At 45.8% G+C, this 19,550-nt stretch overlaps 1 protein-coding gene across 1 annotated transcript in view; it reads right to left on the bottom strand.

Annotated features, from left to right (window-relative positions):
* Positions 1-19,550, bottom strand: part of CERS3 (ceramide synthase 3) — a 314,458-nt gene that overhangs the window by 43,947 nt on the left and 250,961 nt on the right. The window contains exon 7 of the mRNA XM_085644534.1: positions 9,406-9,534. Within this exon, the coding sequence (XP_085500660.1) occupies positions 9,406-9,534 (129 nt within the window). The remainder of the gene's footprint in view (positions 1-9,405; positions 9,535-19,550) is intronic.

Raw genomic sequence — 19,550 nt, 5'->3', positions numbered from 1 at the left:
GTCCCCACCCCAAAAACAGAGGTGAAAAACCTCGGAATCTGGTTCGACTCCAAACTGTCATTTGACAATCAGATTCGGAAGGTAGCTGGGAAGTGCTATGGGGCCATGAAAACCCTGAGGAAAGTCAGATTTGTTACCATCTAATGCCAGAAAAACCATAGTACACGCAGTAATTACTTCCCAATTGGACTATGGAAACGTATTATAACACGGCGCTTCAAAAAAGGCCTATCCAAATTGCAGAGGGTACAAAATGCGGCGGCACGTTTGGTTCTCAGCCTTCCAAGGAGAGCCAACACGAAGAAATCCCTGACAACCTTACACTGGTTGCCAGTGGGAAAGAGTTGTGTTACAGGCAATGTGCCACTGTCACCGCATCCTGTCAAATAAAGGCCCTAGATACCTTCAACCACTACTGACTAAATACACCCCAGGACGCAGTCTGAGACGCATGGGGATGGCATTGGTGACAGTTCCAAGAATATTCAGATCACGAATGGCGGCTCGCTCTTTCAGGTACATAGCAGCAAAAATCTGGAATACCTTGCCATTCACCATTCGAACTGAACCAAGCGAAAGTATCTTCCGCAGACAGCTGAAGACATGGCTGTTCACAAAAGCTGAATAAAATACAGTTCGACTGGTCTTACTGGGGGCAGCAGCAGACTCACTAGCTATGTCTCAGCGCGGGGACACACCGGGTGGTGTAACCATGCGCTCTACAAATGAATAAATAAATTGTTTATCGTATGTAAAACATGTAGCACTTTCCATGTAAGGAGTCTTATACTGTGTAGCTAATGAAGCACTGATTAATTGTATTTGGTCATTTATCTCTTGATAATAATCAATCCTTGTGCAAACTTCGTAAGAAATAAGGGCTGCCAGCAGGGCTGCTTTCAGCAAACGAAAAAGGCTCACAAGAGAGCCACTGACTAGCCATGCCCTGAATGCCTGGCAGGTGCCCAGCGGGGAAGTGAGTCACTCCAGGGCCGAGCGCATTTGCACATCACACGGGGCTTTATCTGCCACCCTTCCCTTCCATCGCTGAGTTTCCTGCCCTGCACTTGATGTGTGCCAGCTGCCTTGGCTGGGCGCCCAGAAGAACCTGGCAGGAGGGGTGAGGCACCTCCCTGTCCTCCTGAGAAGGGTACAGCAAGCACACCAAGGCCTGCCTACGCCCCGTCATGCCACACACTCTGGGTCCACTAGGGGGTGAGGGGGGGGGGGGGGGCAGGGGGGGGAAGGTGATGTCATGCCATGCTGAGTTCTTATTTTGTGCTGTATGAATAACCAGGGTTCACTGACTCTGGAGGACACGGGGCCCGGGTTTACTGCTTACAGAACTTCACACTACATAGCATTTCTCATGTCACGCCCGACACTTTCCCCCACAGGTTTTAACCAACAGAACTTCGAATCTGACATTTACAGGCCCATATTTATAGGACTAGCATGCAACTCCAAGTCAAGGAATACAAAGTGGTGCGGTCTAAAAATTCAGGGCTGGCTGAAAGTGCAACTTGTGGTCACACAACACCTTCGCCATGTGTTCACGGTCTGGCGCCTTTCACCAGCAACAAATCCACACTAAGGGATAGATGTAGGAAACATGTTTGCATTGGCAAACAACCAGATTTGCAGACTCGGGTCATTTACAAACGCAAAAATTAGTTTTCTGATGTACTAAGCTCTAATTGCAATTCGCTAACTGGTTACCGATTCGCAATTTGGGTCGCGAATTGGTGTTAGGAAGGGGTGTGTGTGTACGGTGTCCCCTCCAATTACCAATTCACATTGGTATGTATTAATGTTTTGTGACCGAAATGCAGAAGCAAAACCTTTGCACTTTACCTCCAACTCAAAGTTGGTTGTAACCTTTCCACAAATGGGATGGGGTCCCCAAGAGAACAGAAATAATGAAACGTAAAAGTTTCTTTTTTTTCCATTTTAAAAACAGCCAGTTTTCAAATAGGGAAAATGGGCTGTCATTTAAAACAAAATCCTTTGTTTAAAAGAGCTATCACAGGCATGCTGGTCTGCTGACCCCAGCAGGCCACCATCCTTGTGGTGGCAGCGAATCATAGTGGTTCACAAATTGCGACCTACCTCATTAATCTTCATGAGGTCGGTCCATTTGCGACTCACTACGAAACGCTGGTTTAGGAATACGGACAAAATAACCCCTTTGTACATTGGTAACAGCGATGACCAAATAAGGATTTGCAAAAAACGCTATTTGGTTATCGCTATTACTATTCTTCGTACAACTAGCCTTAAACTCTCAGAAACAATCTAGGCTATTATGTTTGCAGGGTCTATACTAAAAAACTCACTACCCTACACTTAAATTCTCTTTTGTGGATCAGGATAAACAAGCATTGAAAGAGCCATAGGTCTCGCCTATGCAACAGCCATTGGCTTTGCCAAGGTCATTCCGCACTGTTGCACACCAGCTTGGCTGCTGTTCAGCTTAGAGAACTGTAGGGTGGAGTTGTCTGAGTGGAATGGCGGAGTAGAGTGTTGTGGATTGGAATAGAGCATCGTGTAACAGAGTGGCATAGAGTGGAATCACGTAGGGTGGCATAGATTGGAGGGGCGCAGAGTGAATTGGTGTAGAGGGCATTGGCGTAGAGTGCAGTAGCATAGGGTTCAGCAGCGTGCAATGCAGCGTTGTAAAATGCAGATGCGTAGATTAAGCATTGCATAGTAGACAGCAGTGGCGTAGAGTGCAGTGGTGCAAAGCGGAGTAGTAAAGAGTAGAGTGGCATAGATCACAGTGGTGTAGAGTGGCATAGAGTGCATTAGTGTCGACTAGTGCAGGGTAGAGTGGGGCAGAGTGAGTGTCAGAGTGGGGCAGAGTAGAGTATAGTGCCGTACAGTGCAGTGGAGTAGAGTGGAGTGATGAGAGTGCAGTGGCGTAGAGTGCAATGGCATAGAATGCAGTAGTGCAGAGTAGAGTGTGGTAGAGTTCAGTGGCTTAGACTGAGTGTGGTAGAGTAGAGTGTCAGACTGCAGTGGTGTAGAGTGGAATAAAGTGCATTGGCGTACAGAAAAGTGTCAGTGTAGTGGCGTGGAGTAGAGTGGTGCAGAGTAGAGTGCAGCAGCTTAGAGTAGAGTGGTGCAGAGTAGAGTGCAGCGGTGTACAGTGGAGTGCCGTAGAGTGGACTGGTGTGGAGTGCATTTGCGTAGATTCTTGCAGAGAATAGTGGCGTAGAGTGCAGCGACGTCGAGGGCAGCGGCATACAATGCAGGGTGGTAGAATATAAAGGCGTGGATTAGAGAGATGCAGCGGTGCAGAGTAGAGTGGCATAGAATGCAGTGGTGTAGAATACAGTGGTGTAGAGTGCAGTAATGCAGAGCAGAGTGGCATAGAGTGCACTGGTGCAGAGGAGAGTATAGTAGCAAAGAGTGGAGTGGCATACATTGCAGTGGCGTAGAGTGGGGTGGCATAGAGTGCAGTAGTGTAGAGTTCAGTGGCAGAGGGTGCAGTGTTGAAGAGTAGATTGTTTCAGAGTGCAATGGTGTAGAGTTAATTTGCATGGAGTGCCGTGGCCTATAGTAATGTAGAAAGCAGTGGCACAGACTACAGTGGTGCAGAGTAGATTGTTTCAGAGTAGACTTAAGTGGAGTGGTACAGGGTGAAGTGGCGTAAACTGCTGTGGTGCAGGGTAGAGTGCATTGGCATAGAGTAACGGTATAAAGGGGTGTAGAGTGCCATGGCATAGAGTTCAGTGGTGCAGAGCAAATTAGTATGGCGTACAGTGGATGGGCATTGAGTGCAGGGGCATAGAGTGGAGTTGTACAGAGTAGAGTGCATTGGCATAGTGTATTGGCATAGAGTGCAATGGTGTACAGTGCAGAGTTGCAGCGTGGAGTGGTGTTGAGTAGAGTTGTGTAGTGGAGTGGCCTAGATCGGAGTGGTGTAGAGAAGAGTGAGTGCATTGGCACAGAGTAGAGAGGCATAGAGTGGAGTGGTGCAGAATGGAGTAGAATGCAGTTACAGTGGCGTGGTTTAAAGTGGAGTGGTGCAGAGCAGTGTAGTGGCATGGAGTGGTGAAGAGTAGAGTGGAGTATGCATGGTGTGGTAACACACCGCCATTATAGACAACAATTTTTCAATGGAATGACAAATACATTTTCGCATGCATACAGTTTTACTAATAAAGCTACACAGCGCACAAATGATGTGTGGAAATGGAATCAACTAGTTTATTGATTTGTTTTGATCACATTAAAGTTTTTGTTTCCAACACTCGTCAAAATTAACAGAACAAGTGCTGTATTTGTGCTTTGCTAATTCGGACATATATCACAGCGCTAACGCGTAGCTGACGCTGCAGGCTCATTTCTTATGCTGTTTTAAATATCGCAACTCGCCGTTTTAAATTTTGCAACTCGCGCTGTCATTCTTGCGCTTTTTACTTTCTGGGGCCTATCATTACAGGGAATAGTTAGGTCATACTTGCATCCTAAATTGGACAACTCACCTGCACTTTGCGGGACTTAGCCAGAATCGGGGGGACTATTCCCTGTAATGATAGGCCCCAGAAAGTAAAAAGCGCAAGAATGACAGCGCGAGTTGCAAAATTTAAAATGGCGAGTTGCGATATTTAAAACAGCATAAGAAATGAGCCTGCAGCGTCAGCTACGCGTTAGCGCTGTGATATATGTCTACCTGAAGGCACAGGAAGGCACCTTAAGTATCCTGACCAATGCGCGGGAGTCCTGCGAGGACACACCTCTATCCCCACCAAAGATGGCACCCGAAGGCAGTCTGATCCAGTAGACCTCACCTAAGATGGCGGGTCTACTGGATCAGACTGCCTTCGGGTGCCATCTTTGGTGGGGATAGAGGTGTGTCCTCGCAGGACTCCCGCGCATTGGTCAGGATACTTAAGGTGCCTTCCTGTGCCTTCAGGTAGACATATATCACAGCGCTAACGCGTAGCTGACGCTGCAGGCTCATTTCTTATGCTGTTTTAAATATCGCAACTCGCCGTTTTAAATTTTGCAACTCGCGCTGTCATTCTTGCGCTTTTTACTTTCTGGGGCCTATCATTACAGGGAATAGTTAGGTCATACTTGCATCCTAAATTGGACAACTCACCTGCACTTTGCGGGATTTAGCCAGAATCGGGGGGACTATCTGGGACGCGGTCGCGGCGTTCCGGCCGCCATCTTAGGTGAGGTCTACTGGATCAGACTGCCTTCGGGTGCCATCTTTGGTGGGGATAGAGGTGTGTCCTCGCAGGACTCCCGCGCATTGGTCAGGATACTTAAGGTGCCTTCCTGTGCCTTCAGGTAGACATATATCACAGCGCTAACGCGTAGCTGACGCTGCAGGCTCATTTCTTATGCTGTTTTAAATATCGCAACTCGCCGTTTTAAATTTTGCAACTCGCGCTGTCATTCTTGCGCTTTTTACTTTCTGGGGCCTATCATTACAGGGAATAGTTAGGTCATACTTGCATCCTAAATTGGACAACTCACCTGCACTTTGCGGGATTTAGCCAGAATCGGGGGGACTATCTGGGACGCGGTCGCGGCGTTCCGGCCGCCATCTTAGGTGAGGTCTACTGGATCAGACTGCCTTCGGGTGCCATCTTTGGTGGGGATAGAGGTGTGTCCTCGCAGGACTCCCGCGCGGATTGCTAGCCACAGTATATAAGCGATGTGTGTACCAGCGCGCAGCGTTGGCGCGCAGCGAGCGCGACGGCGGCGCGCCGGAGGGGCGCCAGAGGTAAGCCCGTTTGCGCCCGTTCGCGCACAGGTCGTGCCGGGGTCCCTGTTTCACCGTCAAATGCCCGGAAAATATACACCAGAGATATGCTGTTACAATGCAACCTTGATTTGCACCATCAGCCACCTGCTACTGAGCAATATGTACAGCCTCTGTTGTGCGGTCTGCTGAACGTTAGATCATTGAACAAACATCATATGGAAATAGTATTTCTCATAGAGTCCTGTAAGGTCGACATTCTGTTTATGACAGAAACATGGACCAGAGCAGACTGCATGGTGGAGTTAGGGTTAGCATGCCCTCCGGGCTACAAGATCAGACACAACCCGCGGGAGGGAGCTAGAGGAGGGGGTGTGGGTCTTATATTTAGGGAATCGCTCGATGTCTCATTGCTCGATACCAAGTACATCGTGGGCTGTGAGACTCTGGCCTTCTCCATTAAAGGGCACGGAGGTACCCTTTATTCTGGGCTGCTGTGCTATCGGCCCCCTGCCAGTACCCTGTCAGCAGTACCTGAGCTAATTGATACTATCTTCGAGCTCTCTAACACCCATGCCAGGACTCTGATTTTGGGAGACTTCAATCTTTGTCCTGATGGCCCTACAAAGTCTGCTCTCTCGGAGCTGGTTCAGGCCTGCAGTGATATTCACCTGCAGCAGCTGGTACACTCACAGACTCACTCCAAGGGCAATACTCTCGACCTGATCTTCGCAGATTCTGGCCAGGTGGCAGTTCGTGACATCCTCCCTCAATGCTGGACGGATCATGCTTTGGTCCTCTTCTCCGTTGTACTCCCTACGGTACCAACTGGGAGCGGAGGTAGCGGCACTAGGACTAGGATGGGTAGACAGTGGTCAAAGCTGCTTAAACAACCTTGCCTACCATCCTTGTTGAGTGGTGATATTTCCTTAGGAGACAGTGTGGATGCAAGCTATGAGTGCCTCAGCCGAAAAATCATTAATTCCCTAGATGGGCTGGCCCCTCTACGCAAAATTAGAGATAGATCTAGGATTGCCATGCCCTGGTTTACCGCTGAGCTATTACAACTGAAGCTCGGTTGTAGACGTGCGGAGCGAGCTTGGAGAAAAAATTTAGACCCTGAGAAAGTTCTCTTCAAACAGGCCTTATCGACCTATAAAATACACATCAAAGCCGCAAAAGCACGATTCCTGGAGGATTCACTCGTAAATGCACCGAACAAAACGCAGGCCTTGTTTAAGATTGTTGGGGACCTTGCCCGACCTGCCTCTGCTGCCAATGACATCCCTGCCTCCCAAGCTCTGTGTACTTCTTTGGCGCAGGCTTTTGAGGATAAGATCGCCCTGATCCTAAATAAGCTTGCTTTAACGACTACACCTGTTACTCAACCTGCACAGGGCCCCTTATCAGTGACTGCCACAGTGAGGGAAAGGGTAGCTGGCAAACAGGTATTGCTGGATAGTTTTCCCCTCCCATCTTTCGAGGAATTCTGCTCGGTGGCTAATAGTGTATCCTCCGGCTCCCCGTTTGACCCACTGCCACATAAATACTGGAAAGTATTTCAGGCGGAGCTCTTTCCTCCGTTGCATGCTATTTGCTGTCAGTCCCTTTCCTTGGCACGTGTCCCGGAGTGTTGGAAATTGGCAGTTGTCTCACCTCTACTGAAGGAGACCTTGGACCCCACCTGCCCAGCGAATTATAGACCTATATCGCTGCTCCCTTTTCCCATTAAGATTCTGGAGAAACTGGTTACTAGGCACTTATCCAGTTTTTTGGAGACCAATCTCTGCCTGGACATGTCTCAATTTGGCTTCAGACCTGCACACGGCACGGAGTCTGCCCTGGTGACCGCCTTAGACGATCTTCGTTCGCGGGCCGACACTGGTCGAGCAGCCTTTTTAGTGCTGCTCGACATGTCGGCCGCATTCGATACGGTCAACCACGACATCTTGGTCAGAAGACTTGAGGATGTAGGTGTGAAGGGCTTGGCCCGTGACTGGCTGGTTTCCTATCTGGGTGATAGGCAGCAGGTAGTGGCCCTGCCACCTTTCCAGTCGGAGATCAAAGCAGTTAAGCAGGGTGTTCCGCAAGGGTCTGCCATCAGCCCTATTTTTTTCAACCTTTACCTCCGCCCTCTAGTGAGTCTGATTAAATCATTCGGCATCTCGGTTGTTAACTATGCCGATGATACACAGCTCATTTTTTCCATCGAGGGCAAAGATGCGGTGCCTTTGGAGACCTTCCATCAGTGTATGGCGTCAACTGCGGAATGGTTGAGGCAGAACTCTCTGCAGTTTAACGGCTCAAAAACAGAGGTATTACACTGCTCGTTGGATCGGGTCCCCCGGCCGCTGCCTCCTGACTTTTGGCCCGCCTCTTTTTTGGATGCTCCTTTGGCAGCAGCCTCTGCCAGGAATCTGGGTGTAGTGCTTGGGCCCAATCTTCAACTGGACCTTTTTGTAAATAAAACTGTAGCCACTTGTATGATGCTGCTCCGTATGCTGTGGAAGATCTTGCCGTTGCTGCCGACCCGTGTTCGGCCAGAAGTAGTGCGCTGCACCATACTGAGTAGGTTGGACTACTGCAACGCACTGCTTCTGGGAGCCCCAGCCAATTTGGTGGCTAAACTGCAACGTGTGCAGAATATGGCGGCCAAGTTGGCCTTGTCCCGGCGCCGTTCCGACTCCTCCTCCAGGGCACTAGCCGATCTCCATTGGCTACCTGTCCCGCAACGAGTTATCTTTAAAGCACTTTGTTTAGTGTTCAGAGGACTACATGGACAAGGACCGGTTCCGTTGCAAGAATTGTTCCAGTGGTATGTACCCACTCGCTCCCTTCGATCGCTCTCAGCACATTTTGTGGTAATCCCTAAGGTAATGAGAACTCGGATGGGTGGGCGAGCTTTTGGATTTGTGGCCGCCAAACAATGGAACACTCTTCCCTTGTCGCTAAGGAGCTCCGGAGACTTTCTTTCTTTTAAGAGGGAACTCAAAACTTTTCTCTTTCCTAGGTCTGATTAAATCTCGTCAACTACTCTGTGTGGTGTTGGTATAATTGTCTGAAGCGCCAGGATACCCTTCGGGTGACAGTCCGCGCTATACAAGTATGCCATACATACATACATATATTCTGAAATACTTTCATAGTTCATTTAAATGTGGTTGTGTGCTAGGAAAAAAAAAAAACCTTCCTCTACCCTCAGTATCCAGAAGATTGTCACACAAATCCTCTCACTTTGAAGTTGGAGAAAGTAAAGTAAACACCAAGCTCCCTCAGAAGACAGAGCCTGACATTTGACCTTTGAATGAACAGAAAATGTGACAAGATAAAAACAAGATTTGCAGTCCTATTTACAAAAAGAAGCACTCATGGGAGAATACAAGGAAAGATAGTGGGAAAAGGCATTTGCTCATTGAGGGGGACAAACTGATCCCTGACAGCCTAAAACATATAAAGCCAGCAAATAGGAAGCCAGAAAATGTGAGTTACAAACCACAAAGCCAATGGAAAACGGACGTAATGCATTCCTAGGGAAGCTTTGTGAATGTCACAAAGAGATCTTTAGCAAACCAGACAGCTGTGCTGTATGGAAGACTTCGACCTAACAAGACTCATTGTTAACAAAGTAAAGATTTTAAAACAGTTTAGGAGACAAGGACGACAAGTGGCTGCCATCACAGTACCTCCATCAGGAAATCGGAAATGTCATGAACCAGCAGCGTCATTGTGCCTATGCGTACGTAGTTGACGCACCACGAGAAGTTGAGTAGGAAAATGGTGGCACAGTGATGGATTACTTGCACTTTAAAATCCTGAAACAAGAATGGAAACAAAAACAAGCGAAATGTTTTTAAAAGGATGGCTAGTAATAAGTTGAAAACATTTGTTTGAAATGCACGTTTGTCGAACACTTTGACTTGGAGTTATATTTCAAAATACAATGGACCTTTGTGTAATTCACACAAGTTGAAAATTAAATGTGTGAATACGTTGCTTTGTAACATACTGAACAAGCTGTGGTTTAAATTTACATTCTCACTTCTCAAGCGCAGAGAGAAAGGTATATTCCTCCAACCATCAAATGCTTTTTCTTATTGCAACTATTTTTTGCAACGGAAGACAACTTTTAAACAGCAGGAAGTAAAAGAAAATCCAACCTCTGTTTTTAAAAGTGTTAATTTTCCTTGTTGCCAGTACAACATTTACAGTGACAAACCATCTACCTCCACTCTGACTCATCCCAAGCCTCTCATAGTATTCTAGGCTTCCAAATATCCCTTTCCAAACCCTCCCTCTTTCATCACTCCTTTACCCTAATCATTCAACTACAGGTACACATGTCCACCACTCCCAATAACAATTTATATTTTTCCTCTACTTTACGACTCTCCCCAAACCACTACTCTGTGACTGATCCTAAAACTCTTTCAGAATATCCCCCTACATCTACTCTTGACTCATCCCATACCTCTCATACAACTATGGACTCCCAAATAACCCTTTCCAAACTTTTCCCTCGTTTACCCCATTCCTCCAACTAACAGCTGCACAGGTCCACTACTCTCAATAACAATTTATATTTTGCCAAAAAGAGTTTCAACACCTCATCAAGGGTAGTAAGCGCTACATAAGGTGTTGGTAACTTACCTTCTAAGCATCTATTCATAGCGAGACTTGCTGTAGATTTACATGCTATGAATACTCCTGCCATGAAGTGTTTGGCCCGGACTCTGAAAGTTGTTTTTCCCCTGAGGAAGTTTTATGGTTGGCGTGGTGTGTTCTCTCCTCCCCCTCAATGTATTGCGCATGGTCAATTACTCCTTTGTTAAATCATTTTTTTTCCCTTGCCATATTGGAAGGGAGGCTATAGTCTGCTAAGTTAGCTTTGCTGTTGAACATGCTGGTGGTGGTGTGCATATTTGTCACCATCTATTACCTGCCAGAGAGGCAGGAGGGTGCATGTGAACCAGCACCACTACACTCTATGAATAGATGCGTGCAGGGTAAGTAACATACTCCATTCGTAGGATGTGCTGGCTGCAGATACACGTGCTCTGCATAGACTAATGCCGTGCCCCTCTCGCGGGCGCTTTAGGCATGAGATGGTGCGTTTGTTTGATATAATTTTTGAAGGACCGTTTGTCCAACTAGAGCTTGTTGTCTGGCTTGTACATCCACACAATAGCGTTTTGTGAAACTGTGTGGGTTTATCCATGTTGCTGCTTTGCAAATGTATATGGGGGATATTTCCTAAAAAAGCCATTGCCGCTCTTTTTTTTTGTTGAATAAGCCCTTGGCATGGTTGTTAATGCACTTGATTAGCCATCGTGCTATTCTTGATTTTGGAATAGCATCAGCTTTACGTGGATTTGAGAAAGATATAAACAGTTGTGTTTTTCTGAATAGATTAGTGTGATTTAAGTGGGAAGGCGATATAACTTTTGGTAAAAAGTTAGGGTTTGTGCGTAAACGCACATTATCTGGGAGCTCTTGAAAATATGGTTCTTCAATTGTGAGCGAATGTATTTCGCTGACCCTTCGTATGGAGGTTATTGCTACCAGGAAAGCCGCTTTCCACGTTAAGAATTGTTTTTGACAGCCATGTAGTGGTTCAAATGGTGGTCCCATGAGTCTTGTTAACACAGTGTTTAAGTTCATCGTCGTACAGGTGGTGTACCAGGTGGAATGACTTTTCAATCCTTCCATGAAGGTTTTGATGACAGGAATACGGAAAATGGACTGACGCTTTCTGTTCTGTAGATACGCTACAATGGCTGATCAAATGTAGGCGTATGGAGGTATATGCTAACTGTGCTGTTTGTAAATGTAATAAGTAATAAACTAGTTCTGTTGGAGGATGGATTAATATTTTGTGATGCACAATAGTGAACAAACCGTTTCCATTTAGCAGCGCAGCATGCTCTTGTGGTTGGTCTTCTGGCCTCTTTTAAATTTGACATGCGTTCTGGAGATCGGTTTAAGTATCCAAACTCTAGGACTTCAGGAACCAGATTGCAAGATTGAGCTGTTGGGTGTTTGGATGTCTCACCCTGCCCCCGCTGTGACTGAGGAGATTTGGATAATTGGGTAGCTTCTCCTGAGGTACAATCAAGGTTAATGAAGTCTGTCAACGTTTCCGGACCAAGTATGGAATGGGTGGGAGAGGCGGAAAAACAAGCACATATCCCTAACCAGTTGATCCATAGTGCATTCCCCTTAGTTTCAGGGTGTGGGTTTATGGATGCGAAGCTTTGGCATTGTGAGTTTTAGTCGGTGGCAACAGATCTATTGATGGGGTTCCCCAACATTGGAAGTATTGTTGTAGCAATTGAGAGTCTATTTACCACTTGTGAACTTGTTGCTGTGTCCTGCTTAGCAGGTCTATGATGGAATTGTTCTATGATGGTATGAATTTTGCTGGGAAGTTGACTTCGTGACTGTTTGCCCATTTCCATATGGTGTGTGCCAGTTGAATGCAATGGATTCTACCCTGTTTCTGAATGTAATACATTGCTGTCTGTTAATAGAGGGACATTTTGTCCCATTATGTTTGGCAGGAATGCTTTTGAGAGCCATGTAAATAGGCTAATAGTTCAACATGTTCATGTTTGATGTCTGCTGTTGTGTGGTCCAGTCTCCCTGAACCACGATGTATTTCATATGAGCACCCAAACATGAGTGATGCATCAGTTATTTTTGTGACTTGCAGGAATGGGTCCTTGAAGGCTCTTCCTTTCAGTGTGTTGGAGGTGTTCTACCATTGTAGTGCCTGATGGACCTTGGCTGAAACCAACACTAGATGGTCCATATTGTCCCTCTCCCCCCAACCCGGTCCCTCTCCCCCCAACCCTTGTGACCATTGGGATGCTAAGCACACTTGGAGGGGTCTCATGTGTAGTCTTGCATGAGGTACTATTGCTATCCATGAAGACATCTCTAGAAGGCGCATCACTATGTTGACTGGTAGGTGATGTAGTTGAAAAAGCTCCAGTTGGTTTTGGAGATTGCGAACCCTTTGTGGATTGGGGTATTCTGTCCCAGATACCTAGTTTAGTATCGCTTCAACATAGGGTTGGGTTTGGGATTGGAGATGGGATTTTGTAGCATTGATTGTGAAGCCAAAATTGTGTAAAAGGTTTATTGTACTTTGAGTGTCTTTGAGACATTTGGCTTTGGTTGGTCTCTAGATGAGCCAATCGTCGAGATATGGAAGAACAAGTATGTTTTCTCTTTGTAATTTGCTGCTGCCACAGCTAGCATTTTGGGAACACCCTTGGGGCTGTTGTCACCCCAAATGATAGCACATTGACTTGATAGTGACGTCCCCTTACCACAAACCATAGGTACTTGCGATGTGCTGGGTGGATTGGGATGTGGAAGTATGCGTCTTTCAGATCTAACTCAGTCATGAAATCGCCCTCTTGTAGTAGTTGTATCATGTCCTGCAATGTCACCATATGGATGTGTTCTGGCAGTATATATTGTTGAGGGAACGTAGGTCTAAGATGGGTCATAGCGAGCCGTTCTTTATTTGGTACGAGGAAATAAAGGGAGCAGACTCCCTTGTTGAGATGTTTCCTTGAGACAGGTTCTGTAGCCCCTTTTAGTTATAATGCCTTTACTTCTTCCTTTAGAAGATGTAGATGCTGTGGGTTTAGTATGCTTCTTTTTGGTGGGATACTTGGTGACTGCCGAGTTAGCTCTAGGCAATATCCCTGCCCGATTATTCATCGCACCCATTGGTCTGATGTTATGTTTGGCCACAACTGGTGGAATTGTTGCAGCCTTTCCCCGACTTTTGTTTTGTGATTGGTGCAAATGTGGGAAAGTCACTGTTTAGGTGTAGAGGCCCCCTTATTGGGTGTACCCCTGCCTCTGTTTTTGTGTCCGCCTCTACAGTAGCCACGGTTTTGCTAGTGGTCCTCTTCTTGCTGTCGTTGATATGATGTGCTGTCAAAGGTAGAAGGCTTTGTGGCTCCTCTACTTTCGTGATGTCGAAATGGCTGCTGCTTTTAAGGTGTTTGTAAGGCACCCATTGATTTAGCTGTATCTGTGTCTGTTGTGATTTTAGCAAACGGTGTGTCCACAGCAGGCCCATAGAGGTTTTCCCATCGAAGGGGACGTCTAGAATGAGTTGCTGCACTTCTGGATTGAAGCCCAAAATGTGTAACAATGCATGTCTACAAAGCATGATGGAGGTAATAAGGCCCCTCACAGCTGTGTCTGCCCAGTCTAGTGCATATTTGATTGTAGCATTAGATATTTGCCTGCCCTCATTTACTTTACCAAGTCTTCTTCAAGCTTTTTATATTCGTTTTGGAGATGTTGCATCAGTTCCTGCATCTAATCCCAGTTTGCTCGGATATAGCGGGAGAGTAGCCCAACTGAGTTGACAATTTTCCAATGGTTGGCATGTCCAGTCACCACCCTTTTGCCTGCAGCATCTATCCTCTTGCTTTCTATCTGCAGGAGGTTATTCGCCAGTGCCCTGTGCTGCAGCCTTTTTCCTGCCAGTTGTGATGACTAAGGAGTCTGGGGGTGTGGGGGTAAGGGGGCGGTGACCCCTGATGTTTATAAGGTCAGTTGGTGACAGGCTATTTCCTCTCAATGCAAGGTGTAAGCCTCTGGACTTGACTGGGCCTTTGAAGATGTCTTTGGATAAATTCAGTATGGCTCCTATCATGGGCAGGTATTGTACAGTGCACCCAGTGCGTGAAAGGATTTTAATAAAAAAATTGGTTTGAGCCTCAGGGGTGTGCATTAGGAGCTTGTGGTACTCTGACTGAAACTATGATATGAGGAGGTGTTATCCGGTGGTGATGCTTTTGATGGTACTGGTGGCTCTTTTCTGGGTCAGGAAGAGTCATGCCCTAGTCATCCAAAGGGTCTGGGGTGTGGTGGGTGTCTTCGGACACTTTATGAATTGGTGTCTGGGATCTTCCAGTCTTCCTCTTCATGTAGAGAGGATGGTTGTGTTTGTGGGGATCTAGGTGGACGTGTGCTCTAGGGCGACCTTCTTTGGTAAAGGTAGTAGCAGATCTTGCTCTTGTGCCTGTGTTTTGGCAGTCTCTTTACATTTTTTCTGCATGAATTGTTGCAGACCCTAAAAAACTATGCCCTGTTCCTCAGTTGGCATATGAGATTGTGTCTCTCTGGAGCCGGTGGCGTGTCCTCAGAAACTGTGTGTGGCTTGTAACCCCAGATGTTTGGCTCTTCTCTCCTGAAATGTGGCCATGGTATTTGTCTTACAGCAAACAAATGATGGATGGAATGCTGACAATGCAAACATTCTCCCCCAGTCAGAAGATCTGGGTTAAATCCATCGTTCTTTTGCCCACTACGCCACCCCAGTTTGTCCTCAGAGCCAAGGGCTGTTTCAATTTCGAGATGCTCCAGAGTGTTTCTTTGGAACCGATACTTTATGTGGGGTTAAAGTCTGTTTAGTAGCTTTTGGTGCCGATGTGCTTGTTGGTGCCGACTTGTGCTTCGGAGCCGATGTGTTGCTGTAGCCATCCCTGTGATGTGGCCTTGTTGTCCGATTGGGATCAAGAGTGTGGTCGTCAACTCTCAGCTCAGAGGCATGCTCGCGGAGTCGACCAGAGCCTGAGGGCTGTGGTGCAGTGGGGGAGGTGTGTGCAATATAGTCTTAGCAAGTGGTGGATCAACAGTACTCACAGTAAGTGGCATCGCCCTGGTCCTCAGTTGGGACACAGGAATCAGTGATGGCGATGTGGCGCCCTGACATGTACCGGAGCTTGTTCATAACTGAAGGACGATTTGGAGGCAACATAGTGGGGGCTGGCGAGGACCACCCCCACCTCCGGTTGGTGCACTGGCCTCGATTTCTTCCTTGCTATAATGTGAGAACTCCACCTCAGCTGGGGATAAGGACAGATTACACACCTCTTGAGTGTTGGAGTGTGTATCTTGGCCACACATCAAGGGCACCGTCGGAAAAGGTCTAGCTTCGTCTCCATTACCCGGAGATGGCATTCTAGACTGGTGTGTGTGTGTCGCTCGCAGCAGGCTCTCTTCCCGACATCTCGGATCAATTGGGTGTAGTTCACTGAATCTCTGGTTTATTTGTCTTTACAGCAGGCCACAAAGGCATCAAATCTACAAGAGCTACGAAGCAGCCCTTACAAGTCCGATGGTGGAAAAAAACTTTCTAACAAATGAGCGGTTGAACATGCGCAATACTTTGACGGGTAGGAGATGACGCACGTCGATTATAAGACTTGCACAAGGAAAAACAACTTGCAGAGTACAGGCCCAACACTAGATGCCAGGAGTATGCATAGCATGCGTGTCTGCAGCAAACACACGATATGAATATTCAATTTACAATTACAATCAGTTTTCACCATCATTACTCCTTTTCCTCCTAATTTAACTTGGAAATTTGGCCATCAGCAATCTCACCGTTTCTTTGGCATTGCTATTTTAGTATTTAACACATTCTTAGCCAATTTGGGAATTGATGATGCTCGGTGTAACAGTAACTGTAGTTGATGGCCTTCTAGAAGCAAGACGAGTAAAAGTAATTGTTTGGCTACAAATGTTGATGCTGTCAATACTCACTTAGTTGTCAAATCAAAAAGGGTTTTCTACTAAAAATCTTAAAGCAAAATGGCTTACTACGTACTAAACATCTCAATAGCAAGAATCCATCAGGAAACCAACAGAAGAATCTGTTCTGCCACGAGCGCATATTATGACAGCATTTGGAGCAAAAGGTAAACAATAAAAACAACCATTGAAAGTACAAGCTCTTGCCTGGTAGAAACACATGGTATGCACAATTCACAATTTTATCTGTACCTTCAGCACCATCATTCCCTGGAGTGCATCGGTGGGAGCTAGCTGGCCTTCCACATTATAATCCCTTGGAGGCTCAGATCACAATCAGCTCTCGAATTTGGGGTATATCGAGGATCTATCGTACACTAGTAGCCAACATGCCTGATCTCTTACTAGCACTGTATGGACAGGTGCAATACGAAGGTACTTTGGATGACGCAGATTGAGTTGAAGCAAAAATCACTTCTGAGGTTCTGGCAATATCAATGCAGCAGAGATTCATTCAGTTGAAATACCTGCATAGGGTGTATTAAAGCCCAATCAGACCATGCAATAACAAGAAGGGCCCTCTATCCAGGTTTCCTTAAATGTAGGGCTGAGCCGGGTACCTTCTACTATACCCATGCCCAGTCATACAGCGATATTGGGAGGCCATGCACTTGATTCTTTCCAAGATTGTGGAGAATATGGCCCTTCTTGGCTTGAATGACTGGGGAGGACTACAAACTACCAGACTTCTGGTGGCAATGTGTTAATTGCAAAATGTGTTAAGGTCAGCCATTGGAGATCCGATAAAGCCCCCCAATGTGGGAATGGCAACATGGTATGGATTGGTGCGACAAGGCAGACAAGTATGTTCATAATCAAGAGAGTGTCCACAAAAGTACACAAAAGTGTGTGGCAGGTTGTTGAATTATTCCCAAATACTGAGATGTGAGTGACAAACACTGGGATTACATATATGGTCTCTATATGAGTTTCTACTTGACTGATGTAATGAAACCTGCTGCAGAGTAAACTCTGGTCACCTCCTCTCAATTCCATGGAAAGCACCATTATCTAGTTCTGGCTTATTAGCCAACAGCCCTTTGCATTCTGGAAATAGCTTCACTTTTCCCATCATAGGTATGGGCTTAAATGCCCCATCAAGCAGAGCACTATTGCATAGTACGCAAATGCCACAAAGGGTACTTCTAATGACGGAGTACGTTGAGAGCTCTCTAGAGAGACAGGTCAGTGTGTTATCTTGTTGAGTCCATCTCAGCCTTTCAACTACTCAGGGTGCATACATCAGGCATAGGTCTGCTGGTAAAGGTAGCACATGTTAGTTACAGAGAAATGCAGCACACTTATCATTAGTGTGACAATGCACAGTATATAGCCTGAAGAAGGGCAATTTTAACATCAAACCCTTCTGAAACTGCTCAGTGACTTAAATCTATGAGATGGAGAGAAATGCTGAGAAGAAAGATATTTTGATGTATTTTCACAGGATCATTCTGAGAAGAATAAGGCAGTGTAACCTTCAAAGCGTGAGGATTTAGAATTTCTCAGGGTTGTTTATTCAACTTCTGAGAGGTTCAGAATACCAGGTCTGAATTGTAAATGAAGACACAGGTTTCCCTTCAGGACATAGGAGGGTTCAGCTCAGTCCTTCAACAGAGCGGAGTCTGTGTCGACGATTTATGTGAAGAGCGAACAGAAATATTTCTTTTACAAAAGTAAATACCACTGAGCGGTGAACACCACGCTTCCGCTGAAATTCTTTTCCATGAAAATGTTCCCCTTCCCTCGCGCTTCCTGTCAGAACAGAGAACATAGATGTCATGTTTAGACTTTTTCACGTCATTTGCTTTCATGTGGGAAGTTTGATCTACTTCAAGCTTCGGGTAAAAATCAATATAATAGATTAACCTTGTCCCCAATTACGACACTTCCATTTAATTTATAGATTTTTAAAGAACACTAGGATTGGGGCATAATCAGTTGTCTTACTGAGTTAGGAGGGAGTTCTGGGTTGGCTAGGTGTATTCAGGAAGGAAAGTTTTACTGTGTTAAAGTCAACTCAACCTTGCGACTAGTCAACTTATGTTTTGGAGTCTTTACAGACCATGTGATAAGTTTTGACGTTATAGCACCAAGCTACTGATGCAACGTTCCCCGTGATTAGGCTGCGACAGAACCTTTATTTTGTATCTGTAGGACCCATTTTTGTCGAGGGGAGAATCGAGGACCCTATAGGTCGTCCACGGCGATTCATGCAATCAACCACAGGCCCCGAATCTCAAAGTAATATATATGAGGTCTAGTGTGGCAAGCTGAAACGAATATTTCGAATTTCACAAAAGATGTACGGGAAGTAACATTTGTCAGGAAAATGCGTTTACTGTGAAAAGAAATAAGGTACAAAAATATGTTTTTGGAACGTCTTGAATTTTTCAGCCTTACACATCATTACAGGTGCACTAAGTGTGAGATATTGTTTTAATAGCTCCTATTTTCATATAGAGTGTGTAGAAAGAGAATACATTTAATGAGAAAACAGTTTCAGTGATAAGAATAACATGGATTGTCAAAGCCAATGTGTCTCACTTTTTTTTACCCTACTTGATTTGGCAATGTTTTTTGCAAATGCTGAGCACCTTCCACAGGAATCAAAATGCTTTTGTCAACGTTGTATAGCATCGGCCCAAAAAAAAAAAAAAAAAAAAAAAAAAATCAAGAAAGGAAAACAGCACACTGGCTCAGTTGAGTCATTCCCGAGGTAAACACATGTATGAAGACGTATGTGCATTCATAGATTAACACACATGCGTGTGCCTACTGAAAGATAGAGTCGCCACTTTTTTTTAGACCTGGCTGATCCAAGATGGTGAATGCGACTTGGATCTGTAAATATAAAACATGCATTTTCAAATATGCTATGTGGGTGGGAGAAGAAGGAAAAGCAGCACACCAGGGAGAAAGCATTAAGGTTGGTTGAGGGAGAAGGAAACGGGAGAGAGCAACAAAGCAGGGTTGGTGGGTTATTGAGGAAGATGTACATGAGAGTGAGCAGCACCCAAGGCAGAGAGCAACAAGAAGCTTGGAGGTGGGTATAAAGCAGGGGAGAAGCATACGAGAGGGAGACTGATGGAAAACACATACACTCTCATGGAGAGCTTATCCACAAGGAAAAAAAGTAGTTCCTTACAAGCAGTTGACGGATACAAGTTAGCAAATTTAAAGGATGTTAGAGAGACTGTGT

Source organism: Triturus cristatus, chromosome 3_1 (assembly GCF_964204655.1).
Source record: "Triturus cristatus chromosome 3_1, aTriCri1.1, whole genome shotgun sequence".
Classification (NCBI taxonomy): domain Eukaryota; kingdom Metazoa; phylum Chordata; class Amphibia; order Caudata; family Salamandridae; genus Triturus; species Triturus cristatus.
Note: the sequence above shows the minus strand (reverse complement) of the source record. Positions and strands in the feature narration are given on the sequence as shown.